Raw genomic sequence first — 27225 nt, 5'->3', positions numbered from 1 at the left:
AAAGTCGATGCATATAACCAAATACACTTACCCATTGTATTTGTCTCCTGGACCTAAAACAGCAAGTATTGATCCACAAAAGACCGCCAAAATCCCAAATACAAGAACAATTCCTTTGCACCTAACCATCTTGACGCATTTGCAGTGAGGGAGTCTTGCGTAGGCCTACCAAAACCTGATTTTTTTTCCCGATTATTACTACCACTAAAACCTGGAACACCTGTGCAGAGCTAGCTGTCCGTTTGATGCTTGACGCACTCAAATTACAGCTGTTCACTGACAAAATCTTCAAGAAACAAATACCCATTTGAAAAGATACAGTGATAAAGTGTGGGAAAATGAACATTCCTTCACGCCATTTAATTTCTTAATCGACGCTAATTAGTCTAAGAGTTTAAGGTGATAACGCGTTGGACAGTTGAAATACCAAACGCACCCCTGATGATTATCAATGTAGAAAATATACAGTAGTAGTGAGAATAAAAGCAGGTGATTAAGGACACTGAAGGGGGGCATTGCGGTATGTATATATATATATATATATATATATATATATATATAAGTGTGATCAATCTTGGCGATGTACGTGTACGGGTCTCCTTCATAATTATATTCGAGATTATATTCGAGATCAAGTGTATGGAGAGGGCCGTAGCAAGGTCAATACCTGTCTTCATCAAGCTTTCGGGCACCATACACTTGATCTCGAATATATATATAAATTGGTTATCCTTTAATGTCAAGACGGTCTACTCGGTAAATGGGCTGAGTGGGGCTAAGTGACAATTTCATCTTACATGCAGAATATGATGGAAGATTGAAATTATATCAGAAAATAAATAGAGAGTGGAAAGTCTGTCTTTGGTAGGATTATTTGGATCTCGCCTCCGACTTCGGAGGCATGACCCTACTGGAGATATTGAAAAGAATACCATTAGGACGTCTGCCTTGTTTCTTAAACAATTATTTCACACTTCTTAAACAGTTAAGTTTGAATATTCCTGTTAGTGATGAGATATAAAGAGGGTTCTTATAATGATGTATATATAATTATGTACATTTCGAAATGTCGAGAAAAATTATATAGTCATCATATAGAACGAATGATATAAATTGACTTATTTGATTATTCATGATTTAAAAGGATTGTAATAAATAAATTCGTGAAATTCACACGTTATCTTGAATGCATGACGAGGCATTTGAATGACATTTGTATGGAGCATTTTGTAATGCAAATAGACCTAAGACTTATTAAAAAGCAAGATATTTAAATAACAATGTGGCACAAGTTAAATAGCAGTAAGCCAGTCGGTTTAACTGGTGGCGATTTGTGCATGAGTGTAACCAGGCATGCTGGTAATTTGCAAGGGAGGCATGCATGCATGGCTCTCGATGATCATGAATCTGATCAATTCCCCAAGACACGCCCCTCATTGACCAGGCGACGAGTTGTAACTCTCGAGATTCAGCCATATCAAACCTTAAAGGTATTGTTTAACTTTGTGAGCAGCCGATTAAAAAAATTCTCAAACCAAGATGAAACATGTGTACAAGTGCATGTATTAGTACTAATAAACCCTGAAAACAACCATTATTGAGAATGAAAAGCTAAAACTACAAGGCAAACCCCGATTTTGTAAAAAGGCGTCTTATAGACGCCTAAATAGTACACATAAGTGTATGGGATGAAATTAAGGTTACACTTCGTAATTCCGAAGGTTCTTTATTCCGAAGGTTCGTAATTCCGAAACACGTAAATTGCCTATACCTCGATGTTCGTTAATCCGAAAACGAAAAAGGGTTCGTTAATCCGAACATTTGTGGCGTTATTCCGACGGTTCGTTATTCCGAAGGTTCGATAATCCGAAAACGAAATAAGGTTCGTTGTTCCGAAGCTTCGATAATCCGAAAACGAAATAAGGTTCGTTGTTCCGAAGGTTCGTTGATCCGAAAACGAAATAAGGTTCGTTGTTCCGAAGGTTCGTTAATCCGAAAACGAAATAAGGTTCGTTTTTCCGAAGGTTCGTTAATCCGAAAACGAAATAAGGTTCGTTAATCCGAAAACAAAATAAGGTTCGTTTTTCCGAAGGTTCGTTAATCCGAAAACGAAATAAGGTTCGTTAATCCGAAAACAAAATAAGGTTCGTTTTTCCGAAGGTTCGTTAATCCGAAAACAAAATAAGGTTCGTTGTTCCGAAAACAAAATAAGGTTCGTTAATCCGAAAAATGAAAACCGGGAAAGCAGAGGCAGAGGCAAAGGGGGGGGGGGCGGGGGACACTGTTGCCGTTCAATTGTTATGAGGATGGGGAGGCAAGGGCGGCCGAACGAATTTTCGTTCGGGGGGTAAAGCCAAAAAATTTGATTTGATTTGATTTGATTTATTTTATTTCCACATTTCTAAACAAAAAACAAATATACAAGTATAACATTTTTTTTCAATATTACATAATAAGCAAATATTTTTTTAAACATAATGAATAATGCACATAAATCATTATAAAATATCAACTGTACTGTGAAATTATATATCTATATACATTTTCTTTAATTACTGAACATATATATAGAAATGTGGGAGACCTCCATCTTAAGCTTGGAGCTTGAAAGCGATGGAGGCCTCGAAAGGAAAGGGGATAGAAAACCAGACTGTATAGTGCAATAAAAGAGACTATCTTTTATTGCACAAAATAATAGGAATATATCAAAAGTGGATAGAGAAGAGAAATTTGATTGAGATAAGATTAATAACGTTGATAAAAGTGAAAGTGCAAGTGCAGGTGTGCGAGTGTGCATGTGCAAGGGGGGGGGGTTATTAGTTGTTTGGGTACACAGAAAGATTTTAGAAATTATAGCTTGACAGCGTATTTTTTTTCAGAACAGCTTTGAATGAATAAAGTGATGTGCATAGCTTAATGTCATGTGATAAAAAATGAAACTCATACGTCAAAATGGGCACTTTGGTGATATTTACACCTTAAGATTATCATCTGCTTGAAGTCATTGTGTGTTTGATAGTGATTAAGTAGATAAAAACTTTTTTGAAGTGACTTCTTATTATGGCAAAATGTATATTTAGGGTTTATTTTTCGGGAGAGAGTATAATGAGCGAGCGGCTTGGTATAAAAAAATTTAAAGGTGAAGTTGTAAAAGTCGTTTAGGGGCATTATTATTCTTAAAATGGCATTATTGCGAGGTGTTGCGAGCGTAAATCACAAGCTAAAACTTAAGGGAATTTCAATAAAAAATGAAAATAAGTTTTTAAAAATCCGAGCAGATTTCTGCTGTCATTAAAAAGATGTGCATCTAACAAAAGAATTAACACGAGCGCAAAACGCGAGCTTAAACATACTGACCAGAAAAGGAACCTGTTAAAGAAAGCATTTAGTGACCTCTTTATGATACATAATTTCTCCAATCGAATAATTGAGAGTGCGAAGCGCAAGCTGAAAATTTGCAATATTCCAGCCTGAAAACTTAACTTGTATACTTTTAAAAGAGTATTTTATTTCGAAAAACATGAAAAACAGCATATTTATTTTTGAAAAAGGAACTTTCCCATTTTGGAAAAATATGCATTTCCCTGTTTTTTATTTCATTTTTGGGGTGCAAGTGCCCCTGCCTCCCTCCCAGCGGATCCAACTTTTGTCAAATAGGGGGGGGGGGGCAAATTTTTTTTTCAGCCATATTTTCCTCGATCGGCAGCTTAAAGTTGATTTTTGTTTGTTTCTTTGAAAGGGTAGTCCTAACAGTCAATAATTAGCTTTATACTTATAAAATAAAGTAAATATGTAATAACATGATAAACCACCCTTTTTGAATAATGCGGGCGCGAGCTATATTTTTTTAATATGATGGGCAATATGTTTGTGATCTTCAAAACGAGATGCCTATGTAACTAGATAATAACTGCTCGCAAGAAGCGCGAACAGAAATTTTAAATATAAGCTCTGACCTGATCTAAAGGGGACACTTTAAGAACTTTTAGCAGTTAGCCATAAAGACGATGCGTGTTTTTAAACCAGTGGCGGCGGAACGTATTTTCCTCTTTTTTTTTGGGGGGGGGCATAGCCAAAAAAGGGGCCAATAGAGGCATTTTGGTGCAAACTGATATTTTCGCCATAAGATTATCATCTGTGTAAAGAGGTTGTGTGTTTTGTAGTAATTAAGTTGAGCAAATTTTTTAAAGTGATCTCTGATTGATAAGTTATATATTTACGTTTCATTTCTGCGAGCGTAGCGAGCAAGCGGTTTGGGGGGAAAATCAAATCTGAAGATGTAAAATTCACATTTTTGGTCAATTACTGTTAAAAGGGCATCCTTGTGAGATGTTGCTAGCGGATCACGTGCTCAAACTTTTGGAAATTTCATGTAGGCCTAAAATGATAATAATGATAATAATGATATGGATATCCAGGGAAGCCACTTCAGTTCTGAAAACTGTTCTCCCAGCTATTATTATCACGGATAGCTGGGCTGCCTAGGCGCCCAAAGGAAGGCATTAACGAATTTCTACCGGGTACCCATTCACCTCACCTGGGTTGAGTGAAGCACAGTGTGAATAAATTTCTTGCTGAAGGAAATAATGCCATGACTTGGATTCGGACCTACGACCCTCTGCCTTAAAGTCAGAAGTCTTATCCACTGGGCCAAAACGCCCCACATAAAAAGTAAACGTTCCGATTTTATTTCGTAATCATGAAAAAAGGATGTGAATTTAACTAAAGAATCAAACGCGAGCGCGAAGCGCGAGCTGAAATTTTTCATATACTGACCAGGAGAGGAACCTTTTGCATTTGGTGACTCATGAATGGGATATGTGCTAGGCCTACATATCTCACCAATCGATTAATGCAAGCGCGAAGCTCGAGCTGAAAATCTGTGATATTCTATCCATGAAAATGGACATTCTAGGAATTTTATTTCACCAGGATCAGAATGACTTCCTTAATGAGCAATAATTAGTGCGAGCGCAAAACGCGAACCAAAAATGTGTGATATTCAAACCTTAAAAGTGGACATTCTATGCATGTTTTGTTACCAAGAACTGGACGAATACCTTACACCAAATAAAAAACTGATGAGGAGCGAGCTTCTTTTTTTTTTTTTTTTGAAATTTCATGATGGCCATTTTCTAGTCAATTTAAACATATTATTGTGCTCACGATTCGATTTTTGTAGCTTTCAGCGAGATACGCGATTACGCATTCTTTTCATGATTACAAAAGTACTGAATATGGAATAAATGTTTAGCTTGCGCTACGAGCTCCCATCATTTGATTAGAGAGATGTATATCCCATTCCTGAACTCCAAGTAATAATCTTTGAAATATCCACTTTTCTTGTCAGTCGGCCACTCTGCCTATCTGCCTATATATATATATATTCAAATATTTAAAACGCTTTGCATTCGCATTAATTGTTTTGTTTAGATGCTCACCCTATTCATGATTACAAAAGGAGTTTAAGTTGCTAGAGCTAAATCGCCCATGCTCCAAAATCTTGCTTGCTTCACTCAGGGGTGGCGGAACCGGGGACAGGGGGGGGGTGGATACTTGCCCAAAAAAATCCCGTCGGAAAAAAGTGACCTTTTTCAAAATGGAATACCCTTTTGGGCTCGCGCTTATTAGCACTTGCATCAATTATTTTTGTACAATAATGCTTAGAATGTCCAGTTTTCAGGTTGGAAAATCGGAAAAATTTGGCTCACGTTTCTCACTCGCATCAAGTATTGTTTATTGAGGAACTCATTCTATTCCTGGTTAAAAAAAAATGTATAAAATGTCAAGTTTTCAGGTTGGAATATCACAAATTTTAAGCTTGCGGTTTGCGCTCTCATTATTTAGTTCGTGAGATATACTATTCATGAGTCACTAAATGCAGTCCTTAAAATGTTACTTTCTAAAGCCTGTTGCATAAAACTTTCTACCTGAGAAAACTCTGGTAAAAACTGAAAACTAAGGTTAGTCTGATTTCCGCCATTGACTTTAGCACAGGGGAAAAATCCGGTAAAAACAATCTGAGTTTTCTCAGGTAAAAAGTTTTATGCAACGGGCCCCAGGTCAGTATATAAACAAATTACAGCTCGCACTTCGCGCTCGCGTTAATTCTTTAGTAAGATACACATCTTTCTCACGATTACAAAAAATGCTCAGAATGTTTAAGTTCAAGTTTTGTTACATGAAATGTCTACTAGTTTGAGCTTGCGATTCGCGCTTTCAAATCTCACAAGGATCATTATTAGTATTATTTTTATTTTTATTACCAGCAGAAGCTGTTATTAAAAATGACATCCCCTCCAATACAAATCCTATTATCTGGAGGTTACTCGCACGCGACCAACAAACTTAATCCCCTGCATCCTTAAACCATTTGCTAAAGGCAGATCCGGGCGCCTATTCTTAATGAAATACATGCTTTTGGCCACAACACACGCATGTATCATCGATCGTTATTACTATCATTGCATAATATCGTTTTATCTTGTAATGACAACACCGTGTTTGTTACCAAAATGAATAATTTTCATTTTCAGAAATACGAACCTTATTTAATTTTCGGATTAACGAACCTTATTTCGTTTTCGGACTAACGAAGCTTCGGAATTACGAGCCTTATTTCGTTTTCGGATTAACGAACCTTCGGAATTACGAACCTTATTTGGTTTTCGGATTAACGAACCTTCGGAATTACGAACCTTATTTCGTTTTCGGATTGACGAACATTCGGAATTACGAACCTTCGGAAATACGAACCTTCGGAATAACCGAACCTTCGGAATTACGAAGCTTCGGAATTACGAATGTATGCGGAAATTAAGAAGGTGTTTTCGGTCACTTTATATTTCAATTTTTGAAGTACTAAATAATTATTTTCGAACGCAATTTTTTCTGGTCTTCATTTTTGTAACATATCACAGACACAGGTGACAAGTGTGACCTTCTAGCTCAGATTTTTTAAAAGTCAAACCAATTTTAACCAATCACGTTAAAGATGGCAGTTTTTAAAACCAAATTTAGCACGGCCCTGCACTGGTAAAGGTTTTACACAACACTATCACTTTAATTCAGTGACGTAATAACACAAAAATTTGAGGGGGGCACGACATGGACATTTATTTTCAAAAAGTTTTGAGCGAACGAAGTGCGTGAGAACTTTTGGGGCTTTGTATAATGCAGTTCTAATTTGGTGCTAGATTTTGACATTATATTAAACGAACAATATCATAATTCACCCTTTTCCTTTCATTTTTTTTCTCCATTTGTTTTTTCTTTTCTCTTTTTCTTCCTTTTCCATTTCTTTCTTCCAATTTACTTTTCCTCTTTTCCCGTTTTTTTATTTTTTTTTCCCGACTAATTCTTCCAGGGAGGGGTGGGGGGAACGAATGCCTTCGGTTGCTACGCCAATGGGCTCGTAAGAAAGGCGAATCAACATAAAGATCCGCTGAATTCGTGTCTTATAAGCCCGGCACACACTATCATAATTCACCCTTTTCCTTTCATTTTTTTTCTCCATTTGTTTTTCTTTTCTCTTTTTCTTCCTTTTCCATTTCTTTCTTCCAATTTACTTTTCCTCTTTTCCCGTTTTTTTATTTTTTTCCCCGACTAATTCTTCCAGGGAGGGGTGGGGGGAACGAATGCCTTCGGTTGCTACGCCAATGTGCTCGTAAGAAAGGCGAATCAACATAAAGATCCGCTGAATTCGTGTCTTATAAGCCCGGCACACACTATGCGATCTGTTGCAATCCGAATTTCAAAGAAATTTTTGTAACATTGATATAAACATTTCATCCAATAAAATCTTAGCGATCAGAGTTCAGAATAGTAGTAGGACGACCGAAATCTTAACTCAGTCTAGTTCGAGCCTCCCTGCATGTAGGAATAAAAGTAAATTCAAATCCAAATCGTAATGACGTCATCATCGGCTGCGATTTGGAGCCGATTTTGACTTTACTCTGACCACAAAGCAAAATTATGATTTTTTTTATTACTTTAATGCCGAACTTCAAATGAAATAAATTTACTTTTCGGAACTTTCACATTTATTGCAAAATACGATTAATTTTTAAAAATTGCGTCGCATCGGATCGTATAGTGTGCGCGGGCTTTATGAAAATACGGTGACACGACATGTGCTCCTGCAACTATTGCTCCGGTCGTTAGGGTTTGGGTTGAAAAAGGAGTTTACGTTAGATTTAGGCATAGAGCTATGGTTTAGGGTAGGGTATAGTGGTAAATCCAGGGTTGAATTTCATTATTCGATTAATGTGTGGAATTTATAGCGGAGCAATATTCGTTGGAGCAAAAATGTCATGGAACCCAAAATACATCCCTTCTTCCCCTTTTTTTTTTCTCAACAGGTATTTTTTCTCAACAGGTATTCAACCCCCGGTCCCTACAAATTTTTTGTACCCACCCCCACCTGAAAATTTGTTGAAGACCTTTTTTTTGCTTATCATATTTTGTTGAGGTACGAAACGACGTAAAAAATGTTGGTGAAGCCTTTTTTTTTGCTTGTCAATTTTTTTTGGGGTAGGAAACGATTTAAAATTTGTGGTGAAGACCCTTTTTTTTTTTTTTGGTTGTCAACATTTCATTCAGCTTGACCCCCCCCCCTTCAAAAATCCTCACGCTACTGATTATCAGCGTATACAATATACACTACGAACGAGTGAGAATAAAAGCAGGTGCTCGAGGACACTGAAGGGGATATGAGGGTTTGTATATATTCAAAAGTTCATTTTTTCTAGCACATGTCGGCGAGATAATTTAGGTTGTTCGATTTTATTCATTAATAGGTTATCATTCTACTTTAATTTCAAGACGGTCTACTCGGTAAATGACCTAAGTGACGCTTTCATCTTACATGCAGAATATGATGGAAGATTAAAATTATATCAGAAAATAAATAGAAAGTGGAAAGTCTGTCTTTGGTAGGATTATTTGGATCTCGCCTCCGACTTCGGAGGCAAGACCCTACTGGAGAAATTGAAAAGAATACCAGTAGGACGTCTGCCTCGTTTCTTAAACAATTATTTCACACTTCTTAAACAGTTAAGTTTGAATATTCCTGTTAGTGATGAGATATAAAGAGGGTTCTTATAATGATGTATATATAATTATGTACAGTTCGAAATGTTGAGAAAAATTATATAGTCATCATATAGAACGAATGATATAACTTGACTTATTTGATAATTCATGATTTAAAAGGATTGTAATAAATAAATTCGTGAAATTCACACGTTATCTTGACTGATGAGGCATTTTAATGACATTTGTATAGAGCATTTTGTAATGCAAATAGACCTAAGACTTATTAAAAAGCGAGATATTTAAATAACAATGTGGCACAAGTTAAATAGCAATAAAAGTCAGTCGGTTTAAACTGCATTTTTTGGCGGCGATTTGTGCATGATCGAGTGTAACCAGGCATGTGGGTAATTTCCAAGGGAGGCATGCATGCATGGCTCTCGATGATCATGGATCTGATCAATGAATACCCCCCAAACACGCCGCTCATCGACCAGGCAGCGAGTCATAAATTACTCTCGAGATTCAGCCATATTAAACCTTAAAGATGGCAGTTTTTAAAACCAAATTTAACACGGCCCTGCACTGGTAAAGGCTTTACACAACACTATCACTTTAATTCAGTGACGTAATAACACAAAAAAATTGAGGGGGGCACGACATGGACATTTGTTTTCAAAAACTTTTGAGCGAACGAAGTGCGTGAGAACTTTTGGGGCTTTGTATAATGCAGTTCTAATTTGGTGCTAGATTTTGACATTATATTAAACGAACAATATCATAATTCACCCTTTTCCTTTCATTTTTTTTTCTCCATTTGTTTTTCTTTCTATTTTTCTTCCTTTTCCATTTCTTTCTTCCAATTTACTTTTCCTCTTTTCCCGTTTTTTTATTTTGTATTTTCCCGACTAATTCTTCCAGGGAGGGGTGGGGGGAACGAATGCCTTCGGTTGCTACGCCAATGGGCTCGTAAGAAAGGCGAATCAACGTAAAGATCCGCTGAATTCGTGTCTTATAAGCCCGGCACACACTATGCGATTTGTTGCGATCCGAATTTCAAAGAATTTTTTGTAACATTGATATAAACATTTCATCCAATAAAATCTTAGCGATCAGAGTTCAGAATTGTAGTAGGACCAGTGGCGTACCTAGGAATTTACACAGGGGGGGGGGGGCAAATTCGTCCGCCAAAATTTGACAAGCAAAAAAAAAAAGTCTTCAACCACAAATAAAGGATCTCGTCCGCCTAAAAATTTGACAAGCAAAAAACAAAGAAGAAAAAAAAGGTCTTCAACCACAAATAAAGGATTTCGTACCAGAAAAAAAATTGACAAGCAAAAAAAAAAAAAAAGGTCATCAAGACTCGTCAGGGGGGCAGGGATATGTCCGTTGCATGGGTTGTGACTCGTCAGGGGGGGGGCAGTCTGCCCCCTCTGCCCCCCCCGTAGGTACGCTAGTGAGTAGGACTACTGAAATCTTAACTCAGTCGAGTTCGAGCCTCCCTGTAGGAATAAAAGTAAATTCAAATCGTAATGACGTCATCATCGGCTGCGATTTGAAGCCGATTTGGACTTTACTCTGACCACAAAGCAAAATTATGATTTTTTTTCTTACTTTTATGCCGAACTTCAAATAAAATAATTTTACTTCTCGGAACTTTCACATTTATTGCAAAATACGATAAATTTTAATAAATCGAGTCGCATCGGATCGCATAGTGTGCGCTGGGCTTTATGAAAATACGGTGACACGACACTTGCTCCTGCAACTATTTCTCAGGGCGTTAGGGTTTGGGTTGAAAAAGGAGTTTACGTTAGGTTTAGGGTAGGGTATAGTGGTAAATCCAGGGTTGAATTTCATTATTCGATTAGTGTGTGGAATTTATAGCGGAGCAATATTCGTTGGAGCAAAAATGTCATGGAACCCAAAATAAATCCCTTCTGCCCCCTTTTTTTTTCTCAACAGATATTTTTTCTCAACAGGTATTCAACCCGCGGTCCCTACGATTTTTTTTGTACCCACCCCCACCTGAAAATTTGTTGAAGACCTTTTTTTTGCTTATCATATTTTGTTTAGGTCCGAAACGACGTAAAAATTTTTAGTGAAGCCTTTTTTTTTTGCTTGTCAATTTTTTTTTAGGGTAGGAAACGATTTAAAATATGTGGTGATGACCTTTTTATTTTTTTGGGGGGGTTGTCAACATTTCATTCAGCTTGACCCCCCCCCCTTAAAAATCCTCACGCTACTGATTATCAGCGTATACAATATACAGTACGAACGAGTGAGAATAAAAGCAGGTGCTCGAGGACCCTGAAGGAGATATTAAGGGTTTGTTTATATTAAAAAAAAATTATAGCACAAGTCATGTCGGCGAGATAATTTAGGTTGTTCGATTTTATTCATTAATAGGTTTATATCATTCTACTTTAATTTCAAGATGGTCTACTCGGTAAATGACCTAAGTGACGCTTTCACTACAGAAGAATATGATGGAAGATTAAAATTATATCAGAAAATAAATAGAAAGTGGAAAGTCTGTCTTTGGTAGGATTATTTGGATCTCGCCTCCGACTTCGGAGGCATGACCCTACTGGAGAAATTGAAAAGAATACCAGTAGGATGTCTGCCTCGTTTCTTAAACAATTATTTCACACTTCTTTAACAGTTAAGTTTGAATATTCCTGTTAGTGATGAGATATAAAGATGGTTCTCATAATGATGTATATATAATTATGTACAGTTCGAAATGTCGAGAAAATTATATAGTCATCATATAGAACGAATGATATAACTTGACTTATTTGATTATTCATGATTTAAAAGGATTGTAATAAATAAATTCGTGAAATTCACACGTTATCTTGAATGACGAGGCATTTGAATGACATTTGTATGGAGCATTTTGTCATGCAAATAGACCTAAGACCTAGACCTAAAAAGCGATATATTTAAATAACAATGTGACATATGTTAAATAGCAGTAAAAGCCAGTCGGTTTAACTGGCGGCGATTTGTGCATGATCGAGTGTAACCAGGCATGCGGGTCATTTCCAAGGGAGGCATGCATGGCTCTCGATGATCATGAACATACTCCCAAAACACGCCGCTCATCGCCCAGGCGGTGAGTTATAACCATAACTCTCGAGATTCAGCCGTATTAATGGCAGTTTTTAAAACCAAATTTAGTTTTACACAACACAATTACTTCAAGCCAGTTACGTAATGACACAACAATTTTGAAGGGGGGCACAACATGGACATTTATTTTCAAAAAGTTGTGAGCGAACGAAGTGCGTGAGAACTTTTTGGGCTTTGCATAATGTAGTTCTAATTTGGTGCTACGGATTTTGACATTATATTAAACAAACAATATCATAAATCACCCTTTTCCTTTCATTTTTTTTCTTTTCTCTTTTTCTTCCTTTTCCATTTCTTTCTTTCTTCCCCCTTTCCCTTTCTCTTTTACCCGTTTCTATTTTTTTCCCATTTGATTCTTCCAGAGGAGGGGGCGGGGGGCACTTGGACGAATGCCTTTTGGTTGCTCCGCCAGGACTCGTAAAGGCGAATCAACGTAAATATCCGCTGAAATCGTGTCTAATGAAAAATACAGCGACGGGACACTTGCTCCTGCAACTATGCTCTGGGCTTTAAGGTTTGGGTTGAAAAAGGAGTTTACGTTAGGTTTAGGGTAGGGTATAGTGGTAAATCCACGGTTGAATTATTTCATCATTCGATTAATGTGTGGAATTTATAGCGGAGCAATATTCGTCGGAGCAAATGTCATGGAACCGAAATAGGCCTACGTCCATTTCTTTCCCCTTCTCCCCTCCTCTCACACACACTCCCCCTCTCTTTCCCTCGATCTCTCATTCCCTGTTTTACACACACACACACACCCTTCCTAGCTCTCCCCACCGTCTCTTTCATATCCTCCCACTCATTTTTTTATGCACTGAACGCCACCACACGCTGTCTTTATTCTCCTTTTCAAAAAAGTCATACTTATATCTATTCTAATTTTTTCCGTTTAACAGTTCAATTCTTTATTTATTGTGTCTTAGCGTGACTCACACATGATCTCTCTTTAAAAGAGACGACCAGACATCGCCGGTTTAAATGCTGTTCACGGTTGTTTTTCCCCAATCTGGGCCCTTCAAGTAATTACAGAATTAGGGCGATTTGTTGAAGGCGCGTACTGCTTTGTTAATTAAAGGTCAAGTCCTCCCCAGAAAAATGTTGATTTGAATAAATAGAGAAAAATCAAACTAGTATAACACTGACAATTTCATCAAAATCGGATGTAAAATAAGATAGTTATGACATTTTAAAGTTTCGCTTATTTTTCACAAAACAGTGATCATGGTGATATGCACAACTCAGTGACATGCAAATGAGACAGACGATGATGTTCCTCACTCACTATTTCTTTTTTTATTGTTTGAATTATACAATATTTCATTTTTTTTGCAGATTGGACAATAAAGACCAACTTGACTGAATTCCACATGTTTAGGGAGGAATTAATCGTTGTTTTACTTGACAATGAGGAGAAAAGTGGAACATTTCTATAATAAAATACAAAAGAAATTGTGAGTGGATTACGTCATTTGCATACCGATCGGGATGTGCGTATAAATGTGTTGTGAAATAAAGCGACTTTAAAACATTAAAATGTAATAACTTTCTTATTTACATCCGATTTTGATGAAATTGTCAGTGTTATGCTTGTTGTGATTTTCTCTTATTATTTAAATCAATTTTTGTTGGGGGTAGGCTTGTCTTTCAAGCAAGCGCAATTCAAAAGAAATTGCGAAACTATGAAACCCACTAAACGTGAATTGATCTAACTATATTATAATTTAAAGGGGGTATGATCGCATCTATCTTCGGTGACAAACTGCCATGAACCGCCATCCTAATCGGCAATGTGCTTTCTATAGGTCTCACATGCCTAATTACAACCAGAAAGCAACTCATATCAAAGATTTGATAAAGCTGATTGACAAAGTATATGCATTATGTTTAGCAATCTAACACTGATTCTAGGAAGGGCAATCGCTGTCCATCCTTTGCCCAAAATGGAGAAGAAATATCACTTTACTTTTCGAATTATAGTGGCAGAATTAGGGTTATTTCACCGTTTCATGTGATTAATGAGATTTCGACACTAAACGTTTTCATTAGATTAATAAGAGTCCCCCTAATTTAATTATCATTATATTTGTTTTTTTACACGCGTATTTATGGGGTTATAAGCAAAGATGTTGCACCTATAGGCATCTGGTTTCATGTATATGATCTCCATGGTATTGTCGATAAATTGACTATCGATAATTTCCCGAAATTAATATACGATACGAGGAGGGGGTGCCTTGTTAATTGTACCTTCTGCAATACCTGTCTGTAATTTCACAACAATTAAAAAGTAATAACAGGGGCCATATGCGAATTCCTCACAAGATTCAATATCAACCCTATTACCCCCATTTTGGCTAACCTGTCAATAAGATGTTTATAAGTATTTCAAAAATGATTTCTTGCCATCCATGTCTTACCAAAAAACAGTGTAACAAACCGGGAATTAAACCCCCAACCTTCTTGTATAGTTTGATTTTTTTTCTTCATGATATTTCCGTTGTTGGAGTGGAAAGGGAATATTCCCAACCCAGAAAGTCTGATTAATATTTTTATTCATTAAAAGTACACTCTTAAAACAGATCAGTCAAATTGACTAGACCAGTAGTCAGTTGGGAGCAACTGATATGGCAATCACTGATAATCACATTTCTGACATATATTTTAGTCAGAAATAACTCTATTCTAGTAAAATGTGACTAGAAAATAGTCAAATATGACTAGAATAACAGTTGCTCCCAGCTGACCCTATTAACCAGTCATTTGACTGATTTGTTTTTAGAGTGTAGTTTAGGACCCTATATGAATATTTTATAGGTATCCAGTATTTTTCTATCACGAATCGCGTGAGTTCAATCTCAAAAATCATTAATCAGATAATTCATTAAGATCAAGACAAAGATCTGTAAAACTTTGAAGTAACCATTGCCCGCTTGACTTTTGAATAAATGATAAATCATTAAATTAGCGATGTTATAGATAATAAGCTCTTAGGTGAAAGGTGTTTATCAAGGTTGATTATTGAACGGTAGCACTCATCTCGTTCAGGACATGGGCCCCGAGAGCGCGCACGGCAGCGTGCATCTCTTCGTAGCTTGGTTGTATTTGATCCTCAGGGAGAAGAAATCCGTGCTGGCCTTCATCGCGCAACTCTACTGTGTAGGAATACTTGGCCCCCAGTCCACCATCAGTGTTGCCCCCGTGTTGGGAATAGGTGCCATAACCCCAGTCGCTGGTCACACCAGAACAGGCATCTGAAAGAAAAGAATTTGTCACTGTAAGAGTCTGAAATTAAACAAAGTGACTCGAGACAGGGGCGGGTTGAGATTTAATATTTAAAAAAATGTTTTTGTTATTTCTTTATTCAATTTATATTTTTTCAATTATCATCTATTTACTTCTTTAGGGATGGCAAAGATAATATATATATGTAGTTAAACAGTATCTTCACTTTTAAACGGCAAGAGTTGTATCCTTATTTTCAAAGGGGGTGTACACCAAAGCACTGACGGATCCAGGGGGCCCCGTGGCCCGCCCCCCCCCCCCCCCTTGAGAGGCACAATTGAAATTTGTAATGTAAAAATGCTGTTAAAACAGAAGTGCGCGCCCCCCCCCCCCTTTGAAAGTGAAGACCTTTTTTTTTGTTTTGCTTGTCAAATTTTTCTTCGGGAAAATGTGCCCCCCCCCCCCTCTTGGAAAATCCTGGATCCGCCCCTGGCAGAGAGGGGCGTCAATCATTACATGACTGTGTACAAAATTGAACAAAAAAAAAAAGAATATGTATTAGGAGGAGGAAGGGTGTCACAATAAACTGTTATTTTCGTGAGGGTGTATTTATATTTCGCGAACTTCGCAACTTGCCGTTGAGACGTACATGTACATTCAAAAATACACAATTACATTGACATGGTTGGCAAGCAATGCTTGATTTGCCTTAAATTGGTTGAAAAACATAAAAATTATAATTTGCCAAGTAAATAATCAAGGTTTTATTAAGCACACCCCTTTATCGTTATGCATCTTAATACGAGGAGTAGGAGGATGACAAAGAGGGAGAAGGAAAATAATAAAGATGGAAAGAAAAAGAAGTAGAAGAATGGGGGAAAAGGAGAAGAAAAACAAGAAGAAGAGCGAAGAAGAAGAAAAGGAACAAAGAAATACTGTCAACAAAGAGGGGGGGGGGGGATTAAAAAAGAGAGAAAAGAGGCAAACGAGAAAGAATATTTAAAATATCTCACACAAAATTTCTGCCCCGGCCCCGTAATTGTATACAACATCATGTGTATCTTTGATGGCCGACTGCATCTCTAAAGCCAACGCCATCTATTATGGATGGTGAGAAGAAAAAAAACCAAATCTTAAACTTAGTTAACATCACTCTACTCATAAAGCCTTAAAAGGGATGTCCAAGACATCAAGTCCGTTTGATATAAGCATAAGATAATACAAACATATTGATCAATGTTTGACGAAATCCATTATCAATTTTAAGTTTGTTTTTAGCATACTAGAAATTCCTATATTTTAATAGTTCACGATGAATAATTTTTCTCATAACAGTGTGTACTGTAATAATGTGTCTAATAACGTGCACAGTATAATTTTCAACTTCCTTAGAAAGTGGAATGATACGGAATGCGTATCACATGACATATTGAGGAACTGCTCGCATTGACATTATATGAAAACGTTAAACATCCATAACTCCGATTCCATCGATTTTACCAGAGCTACATTAATATGTTTCTCGCATTTTCTGTTTTTATTAAGACAAACTTGATGCTGTTGCCGTGAAATTCCCCATTATTAAGGTAGTTTCAAACTAATCACATTGATTATAATATACATTAACATGATTAAGGTGGTGATTAGCCTTACTACAAATTCTATATGAAGAGAGGATACAGATGGTAAGAAGTGAGGTTACATAAGAATGTCATTATGATTGCATGGTGCCGAGGCTTGATGATTTTATTTGAAGCCTAAAATCTTATACAGTGCACCCCATAAAATAAAACAAAAATATAGAATATCAAAACGTATAATAACATAATAACAATTAAGATAAATAAAAGTACGTATTTGTAAAGCTTAGATTGTCCTTTTTTCATTCGATGCAAACGATGGGTGAATAATGAATATCATAAGTTGAATACGAGTTTCTTTAAATTGTACGAACACTTTATTTGGGGGAAAAAGCATATAAGTTTCTGAGAGAAAATCACATTTCTAGAAAGTTCAGATAAATCTGAATAAAGAAAGGTGAGCCAGGAAAGGGAAAATACTCTTTGCTTAGCTTTTATAATTATGTTTGCATTTTCACAAAACGATAAGTTTTCACCACAATACTGCTTACCATATAGCTACGGCAGGCAGTCCGTGAACAAGAATTCGTCTTGTCTAATTTATGTAATTATGGAAATGCAAAGATTATTCTTGTTTACCGTATCTAAGTCGCTCATAAAATCGTTCGTATTACACCGAACAGTTTTGTGAAACTCACAGTCCCCAAGATCCTAAACATCTGATTGAGACTTTCAATTTTTCCATTCATTTTAAAACATCCAGTATCAACTATACATTCAGTGATTCCAAGTTTAGTGTATATAGGTACTGGTGTTAATGTTGAGAGCACAATTCTGATTGCCTTCCCATACAACATGTACAACCTAACGTTAGTTAAACACAATAGCTCAACACCTCGTGAGACTTTCCCAGGAACAACTTTATGCTAAGTTTGGTGCTGTGCTGATGTAATCATCGGCCCAACACCAATACCAACACCAAATGGTCAACACCGGACTTCATATCCTCCAGTTAACACTTTGTAACTCACCTGGTCATTATAGTCTTCGGTGCGAGGATCGGAGTCTAGGTACGACCACGGTGCGATGATCACCTGTGAGTAGCTGTGGAAGTCAATGAACACGATGAAGTCCTGCCCGTCAGCTTTCTTCTTTCTCATGAAATCGATGGCGTTGGAAACTTCGATCTCGGAGACGGGTCTTGCGCCTCGATAGGTATCTGAACATTCCCAAGTGCTGGCCCCGACACCTTCGTAAAGACATCATTTTTTTGCAATTAGTTGGAATAATAAAAAATAAATGAAATAAATTACTGATGGGTCTTGAGAAACGGTGTTTTTTATAATGATGCTGAAAGGCAAGGTTTGCTTCCTGTAACATTTTAGATTACAAGAAAATAGCCTCTGCAATCGACATAACTGACTGATTAATGTCACCCCCCCCCTCCTTAACGCTCTATGAAAAGAATACAAGATCTTTTTTTTTTAATTTGTTCTGTCGGCACACGCGAAAAACGTTCATAGTGGCGAAATGAGCGGAAGAATATTGAGGAGCACAAAATGGCGCGTGTGGCAAATTTCTATTACTATTATGTTTGTTCACAAAATATAAGCTGGGTACCGTAACACAGTTCGTTGTAAATTTTTGTAGCCAAAACAATCAATCATAGAAAAAAATGTTTTACAATCAATGCTAAGCTTTGTGTTATTTTAGTTAAAACTCATAGATATACCTCCCCATTCGTACGGCCAGTTTCTATTTGGGTCTGTACCAATGCATGGTGATTCGGCGTTCAGTGAGCGGGTCTTACGCCACATTCGATCCTGAAAAAATTAACATAATGAGACAATTTTTAAGAAAAAATATAATAGAATAATGAACAGTGCATAGAAAAAGTAGAGTATCATCAAATAGATGGCTGAATAGAACATACAACTTGAAAGACTATTTAAGTCTCAACTAAATAATGCACTGATTCATGATTTTTCAATTTGTAAGACAATGAACAGACAATGAAGGACACGAAATGTAAAGAATACTTTGTCAAAATTAGCATGTGAATCCTACACTATCGTATATTTATATTTATTCATATTGTTTCTATTATGAGTTGTTCACGTGATGTTATTATTTTAGGTGAACATGTTAATAAAGCTTTTTGCCTTTTAAAAGCAGCTTGGAAAAGTGTTGAAAAGTGAGGTAGAAAATTGCACCAATACGATTGATCGTTGATTAATAAAATTGTTGGGTGATAAAAAAGTGTCAAGATATTTATTTTTTTTTCTTCAACAATACCACAAGGGTATAACTCACGCAACTGCTTTGCGAAGTATGCCTGTGAAAAAATTCACAGGACCTCTGGATTACTAGACCAGTGTCCTAACCACTAGACCACCAAAGTGCTCTTAGTGACCTGGTTTCAAGCTATCCCATACAGTCTAAAAAATATTGGGTAAAAATGCTCCATGAGGGGATCTACGCGTCCAACCAACATTGCGCATTTGTTTTGGGCATTTTAATTTATACAGCGCGGTGAAAATTTTGCTCGTTCTAAAGTAATTGCTGCTTATTTTTTAACCTTACTGGATAATATGCTTCCCGCATTGGGTAAAATACTGCCCAAGATTGGTTGGACACATAATTACCCTCGTGCAAGTTGAAGTTTTACCTAATATTTACGGTGTGTTACCCTTGGGGCATTGTTGGGGGAAAAATGAATAATTAATCGTTATTTTAACACCATATACGCGTAAAATGATATAGATTATAAAATTATATTTCATACCGATGACCATGTGTAGCTATAGCCGTCTACATTCAGAGATGGGATGATGTACCAGTCTAGGTTGTCGAACATTTCGACCACGAGGTTATCACCATTGTCGTATTCATCAAGAAGCTAGAAAAAGAGAAAAAATAGTCAAGAAAAGAGAGGGTCATGAATTAACAATGTCTAGTAAAAATTAATGGATGCTATTATATTAAAGGTTTAGTAGTGATGGTGATGATGATGATGACGATGATGATGGACAGGTGATGATGATGATGATGATGATAATGCTGATTATAATGATAATGATTATGACAATAATGATAATGATGATCATAATAAAATTATTATTAAATTAATAATGACAACAACAACAACAAACATTAATGATAGTAATAATGACAATAATAATAATGATAATTATAAAAATAATAATGATATCAAATAATTATAATTATGATTGCTCCCTCCTCCTAATCCCCCCTCTCTCTCTTGCACACAAACTCGCTCTCTCTCTTTACCTTCTGAGTGAATCCCATAACAGTAGCCGGTGAGACCCACTCACGAGCATGAATACCACCTTCAAACCAGACAGCGCGAGGATTTGCATCATGGCTCCCAGTTCCCCGGATCTGAAACACAAAATGAAATTAACTACATGGAATAGGCATATATTCTTTTCTCAGCTACATTAACAGGAGTCAACCTTCATTCCATTATTTGCAAAGTTTAATTTTCTTCGCTCTCCTAGAATTTAATATACCAATTACGTCCAAATAGAACAAAAATCATATTTTGCCTATTAAAACGAAAAATTTGTCCAACAAGCTTAAATGCCTAGTCCACCCCAGAAAATTGTTGATTTAAATCGATAGAGAAAAATCAAATAAACATAACGCTGCAAATTTCATCGAAATCGGATGTAAAATAAGAAAGTTATGACATTTTTAAGTTTCGCTTATTTTTCACAAAACAGTTAAATGCACAACTCTGCGATACGCAAATGAGAGAATCGATGATGTCCATCACTCACTATTTCTTTTGTTTTTTATTGTTTGAATTATACATTATTTCAACTTTTTACAGATTTGACAATAAGGACCAACTTAACTTAACCATAAACTGTTAAAATAATGGTAATTCCACATGTTCAGGGAGAAATAAAACTTGTTTCACTTGACAAGGAGGAGAAAATGAGAAATTTTCATATATCATATGATAAAATACAAAAGAATTAGTGTGTGACTGACGCCATCCGTCTGCCAATTTGCATACCGACCAGGATGTGCATATAACTTTTTTGTGAAATTAAGCGAAAATTTAAAATGTCATAACTTTCTTAACATCCGATTTTGATGAAATTTTCAGTGTTTTGTTTGTTGGATTTTTCTCCTTTTATTCAAATCAACTTTTTGCTGGGGTGGACTTGTCCTTTAATAGGAATGGTAGGTTTTTTAAAAATGCTATTAAATGCTATTAGATTATAGAACGTGGAAAGGGCAACATGCCGCAACCGTGAGACATGGAGAAGCGAGTTGATCGTGGCAGGAATATATTTGATGAAAGATAGAAATATACCATATTCAGCCATGAAATCAATAGCGACGGTGATCAAATCGAAAGTATCTGTGATCAAATTGAGAAAATAATAACCAGCGGTGATTAATTGAAAGTATTAAGTATTAATTAATTCAGTGTTTCCCTTCTCGCGTTCCATATTTGTTATGACTACATATTTCGAACTTTGGTTGAATCTGACTTTTTAAATAATAATTGTTGTTATTATTCACTCTACCGAATGTGGATTGCTTGAACAAATATTTTTATTTTATTTTTGCTACGTAACAAATCACTTTCATGCTTATACACCCCCTCATTTGAAATAATAAAAAAGATCGGTTGTGTCAAGTTAAGAATCTGCATACCTTTATTCCTTTAATGGGTCGTCCTTCAGATGAATACCCGAGTAAGAACGATTCGACAATATGACTGTATTCAGTAGCTATGTCATCTACCCACTGCATAATCTGTGAGAAATAAAAATCAATAAAGATCTTTTCTGGTGCTTGATATTCATGATATGCTCGTTTAGAGAAATAAAAACGTGCGGTTCACTTCTTGTTTTGTAATAAAAGAAATATTATTATTTCATTATTATTATGACTATTCTTGTTGTTATTATTAGTATTGTTAATATTATTATTATTATTATCATCATCATCATCATCGTTTGGTAGATTTAGAACCACCCAAGTGAGTTTTAGGGATAAAAAAAATCAACTATTAAGAAAATTTCTGGTGCTTGTACACTCATGATACACGTGTCGAGAAAAACAAACGTGTAGTTTAATTTCTTGTTTAGTAAGAGCAACAAAACCGTCGTTTAAAAATTATGGAAATACTCCCTCCACCACCCACTTCTCCTCCTTCTTTCTCCATCACTAATCCTCTTATACGAGACTGATTTCAGTGTAAATTTGAAACGATGATGGCATAAATCCTCATCAAATTCAATGGAAACTTTCCTACATTTACTCTTTAGATGAACTTTTTCACTTTCCAATTTCAGAGAGGTTTATTTTCGTTATTGATTCAAAGATATCAAGTACCTCTTCATACGTATGATAAACATTATAATCGAAGCCACTCAGTGCAGTCCCACTCAATCGCCCATTTTCCCGCCGTTCTGATAGTTCTGACATCTGACTGGACACAAGTTTGCCTACGTCATCTATCATGACGTGGAAGCCCAGCCCTCTGTGCTGCAGGAGCGTGCGCAGAAGGCTCTGGAGATCGGGTCGTACCATTATATCGACAGGGTGGTTTACTCTTTTAAGAACGGGAGTCCAAAAGTCAAACTGCATATTGCCAAAAGAAAAATAAAACGGAATTAGTAATTTATATTTTGCGGACTAGTCCTGTCGAGGGAGCCAGAATATGCAATCTTTAGATCTTATCAAATCAAACAATGTCGTGCAAACAAGATAAAAACGAGCGTCTATACTGGGATGTAGTCAGCTGGAGAGGTTCTCATGCTTGTAAATTATTGAAGAAAGCAGGTTAATCTGCATGGGGTTCAATTCATGGTCCTTTAATGGAACGAATTTTTACTGGGTTGCCGATGTAAATTTGACAAAAAAGGCTTTCACTACAAAATGAAGGTTATTTTGGTCCTCAGAAACTTGTTAGGCAAAAAAAAAGGGTTTTCACTACAAAATATAGGTCATTTTGCCTATATTTTTCAATTTTCACCCCGCTCCCAAGGGCCATGGTTCAATTCGACTCATACACAGTCGTATTACACCTAACAATAATTACTTGTAGATATTATCTTCATAATTGTTTTTCAATTTAAAGAAAATATACATATATTTAAACAATCTCTTAAAAAACATCAACATTCTTTATTGTTTTTTCATTCGGTAATTTCAAGTGAATAACTAATTGATATTCTAAAATGCAGATTGGAGCATGAAAATCTTGTTTATTTATAAATTATTTTAAAATTCATTTTCATAAAGAAGTTTAGTGGAGATCTCATAGAGTGTTACTTTTCTTGCTCCTATTCACTTCCAAATCTCCCGTTCTCTTCTTCCATTTTCTACTTCTCGTCCCGACCTGTTTGTCTTCGAGTTTGTATGTGGACACAAAGCACAATAATTCATTATTATGTTGTTGATTGAATTATATTAGTTCTCGGCTTATTTAAAAAAATCTTATATCACAATGGGATTTGTCTTCACAAGACTTATAGCGTTTGGCAACAACAAACTGTACTAAACTTTACTGTTTACACTAATTTTCATGTTATTTTTTCATTGTTCGTTTCCTTCCTCATTCTGATGTGATGATTGTCTTGATAATAATGAAAGAAAGGTGCGAGATTTTTTTTAAAATATCGCCACTCTTGATATGTTGGAATATCCTCTCCAGGTGGGAGTGTACTCCACTAAAGTTTCAGACTAGTGACTATCCATAAATATGATTACACTTAATTAAAGGAGTCCTCCAGGTTAAAGTATTTTTAACAGATTAGATAAATCAGATAAACAAATATTGAAAATTTTCTTCCAAAATGGATCTAAAATAATAAAAATGTGACATTTTATAGTTTCCCACTGTATGAGTGAAAAAACTCCGAGAATGTTTTCATGCTTTATATATATACTATAACTATCAGTATTTGTCAGCATTATTTATCTCTTCAATTGTTACATTTCAAATATATAAATTTATACCATTGATATTATGAAGATGCTAATTCATTATTGATTTATGAATAAAATGCAGAAACTCGATTTTGCAAAAAGTATACAATGGACGAGCTGTAGATGTCATATCTTCATTTTTCATACTACTTGAAATTGCATTCATTGAAGTTTTTCCTCCAAGAATGGATAAATAGGATTGAATACTGCTTTGATTTGTAATATTATTTCTGAAACTTATTTGGTTAAAAAGAAGACATATTTTACACGCATTTGATAAATATGAAATAATTATGAATTGTAATAAAGAAAGTTAGGAAAGGGGGTGGACATGACGCCATCGGTATTACATATTGCATATTCATGATGACAAATCCCATTTCCCAAAATATTTGTTCAATGAATTCGTTATTGTTCAGATTTTGACGAAATTTTCATCGTTTTACTTGTATAATCTTGTAACTTCTGTTGGCGAAGGAGAGAGTGTAGATGTTTCACGGTAAAACGTGTATTTTATTTAGGACATTTGTTGGTCTTTACACTCTAAAAAAAGGTTTACCCAATATTGAGTAAAATGGGAACATGCATGTTGGTTGGCTAAAAAGATACCAAATATTTTGTAAATTTTACTAAATGTTGCGTTAAAATTTACCCTTAAAACATGCATTTTGCCCAATATGGAGTTTAAAAAAATACCCAGCAAACATGCATGTTCCCTTTCTATCCAATATTTGGTAAAATTTTACTAAGTATTTTTAGAGTGAAAAAGGACCACTCAAACTCGACATTCCGATAAGCATGTTCTTGTCGTCTTCAAGAGAATGTATAACTTTACTCTATTTATTCAAATGTTACTATTATCAGCCTGGAGTATACCCCCTTCGAAAATTCTTACCTCTTCTCCCCTTGTCCGTTCAAGTTCACCGAGCCATTCAACATGTTGATAGGTCGCTGGTATTATACGCCATACTTGATGTCTTAAAATGAAACAGGGGTAATGGTTATTATGAGTACCACTGTGATGAGAGGATGGGCGCCAATGGGTAAGGTTTTACCGCCCCGTATGATTTTTTTTTAAATCAAGAAGAGGATAAACATAGGAGAAATTGAGATACAAGAAATAATAGTATTGAAAAAGAGGGATGTGCCATAATGTAATGCTAATCTTTTACTTAGAGAAAAACATGACGTCAACTTTAACCCCCCAAACCCTTTCGTCTCTTTGGGGCAATCCGGGGATGCGGGGGGTCATGTCCCACCCTATTCATTTCCAGTTTTGTACAGCAATCGCCCCCCCCCCCCCTCTTTGCCGGGACAAGGACATCAGCCAATGTCTCTCATCGGAATTTCAATTATTTTAGGCGTAAGTCAGCCATTGGCAAATGCTTCATGTCGTTATTTTTCAGGTTTGTGTCAATCAGGTGACTGCTTTTGTTTTATTTTGTCTATCATCTTGATAGTCATAAAATAGAAAAATACAAGTCTTTATCGGTCGCATTGGTCTTGTAGTTATGTGATATTGATATGATTTTAGTTAGATATTCAATGAACTGAATACCTTACGAGGCATAGCACTCGGAACAGTGATCAATTCAAAATTCATTTGACCGTTTATGTTTTTTAATAATTTAATGTTTTATTGATTTCATGATCAGCAGAATAACATACAAATAAACAAAATCAATAACATTAATTACAATACTACAAAACAAAACATATCAATAACATTATAATAGTAATAATGGCAGTACTGGTGCCTATAATAATAATAAAAGCTGTGGTGGGGAGTTTTTAAACTTGACATTTATACAATTTACAATAATGGACATTTATAAACGATTCAAAATGCTTTACAAGTCACATTTCAATTCTAAAAATGGATATGGAGTTTTTCTTTCTTTATAGCCAGATAATACTCAATTTCCTTTTGTTTTCCCATATATGCCTTAAAAGAATTGAAGGTTGGTTTTATGTTTTGAAATTTACAGCAGTAGATGAAATACTTGAGAGATAAAATTAAGTAAGTCAGAAATTTGTTAGATGGAACTCTAAACCTTTTTTTTCAAAGTATTTTAAGATAAAATCGGAGTCTTCTTTCAAGTGGATTATTTGAAAAAGGTCTTTCTACATTCTGGCTACAAATTCACAATCACAAAAAACAATTATATCACCATCTCTGTTTCTCTATCACAATATGACTGTTTAGAAATTTAGTACGTATGATGATTTGTCATTGTTTAACGTTATTCCCTAATCGGATCGCAAATCGACCGGAAGCATGTCAAGGGGCTTTCTATCTTTAATGTATTGTATTCAAATCTAAGACAAAGTTTGCACCTTTTTCAAATTTCAATTGCACTACATAATCTTTTTAGCTTAGCTGTACTTAACACATACACACGAGGGGATTCATATTCATGATTACACTTACCCTTCATATTTTGCCTCTGAAAAACGACCAACTGCTATTAGTACAAAAATTATTCCCACCAAATTCATGGTTGCTGATATTCAAATAACCCTTGCTTACAATACGAGCTCTTGTCTTATGACAATTATCTGTACAACCCAGAAAGTGCATGTCGTCCAATATCTGCAGGTGTGTTGTTTTGATAACAGAAGAATATACCATTATCATATGACAAATATTATCTTATTTGATGTTAGATATCAGTAATAAGTATAGGATCTAACAGTAGCGTAATTAGCCCCCCAAAATTGAGGGGACCAAACTCGGCGTATTAGGAAAAAAAGGTAAAAAGCTGTTGAAATATAAAAATAAAAAAATCATTTTTACTACTTATTATATAATATTAATTGACTAAACATGTTAAAGAATTGGAATTAATATCTATCATCCCAAACCAGCCTACGCCCTTGTATTTTCCTATCCATCTTCTGCCTACCATGTCTACATTATCACTATCTCAACCCTTATTCCCCCCTTCTCTCTCCATTTACCCCTACCCGCCATTTATTGCTCTCCCTCCGCATCTCTCCATCTTCATCTCCCCTTCTCTCTCTCTGTTCCTCACTCTTTCCGAATTTCATTCTCTCATTTTTTCCATCGTCTCTCATAATGCAACAGTCACATTGTTTTATCCCTACCATCCCATACACTCTGTTTCAACTTCACACTTCCCCTTGAAATGGTACATTCACACCCGCGAAACGGAATCCAAACAGACCAATCATTATGCAATTTGCAGCAACGTAATAGCCTTGATCAGTTTGGATTGAATGCCGTTGGTGTGGCTGCAGCACTGACTTTTCT

At 35.7% G+C, this 27225-nt stretch overlaps 1 protein-coding gene across 1 annotated transcript; it reads right to left on the bottom strand.

Annotated features, from left to right (window-relative positions):
* Positions 1-13055: 13055 nt before the first annotated feature.
* LOC129281547 (carboxypeptidase B-like) lies at positions 13056-26557 on the bottom strand. Its single transcript, XM_064115328.1, has 10 exons — positions 26383-26557; positions 24847-24928; positions 22353-22601; positions 21669-21770; positions 20265-20375; positions 19759-19872; positions 18706-18796; positions 18005-18222; positions 16407-16491; positions 13056-15422 (listed from the first exon to the last, which is right to left on the bottom strand). The coding sequence occupies exons 1-10, from the start codon at positions 26448-26450 to the stop codon at positions 15187-15189; spliced, it is 1356 nt and encodes a 451-aa protein (XP_063971398.1). The 5' UTR covers positions 26451-26557; the 3' UTR covers positions 13056-15186.
* Between the last annotated feature and the right edge of the window lie 668 nt (positions 26558-27225).

This window comes from Lytechinus pictus, chromosome 2 (genome assembly GCF_037042905.1).
Source record: "Lytechinus pictus isolate F3 Inbred chromosome 2, Lp3.0, whole genome shotgun sequence".
NCBI classification, from domain to species: Eukaryota; Metazoa; Echinodermata; class Echinoidea; order Temnopleuroida; family Toxopneustidae; genus Lytechinus; species Lytechinus pictus.
This window is presented reverse-complemented; position numbering and strand designations above follow the sequence as displayed.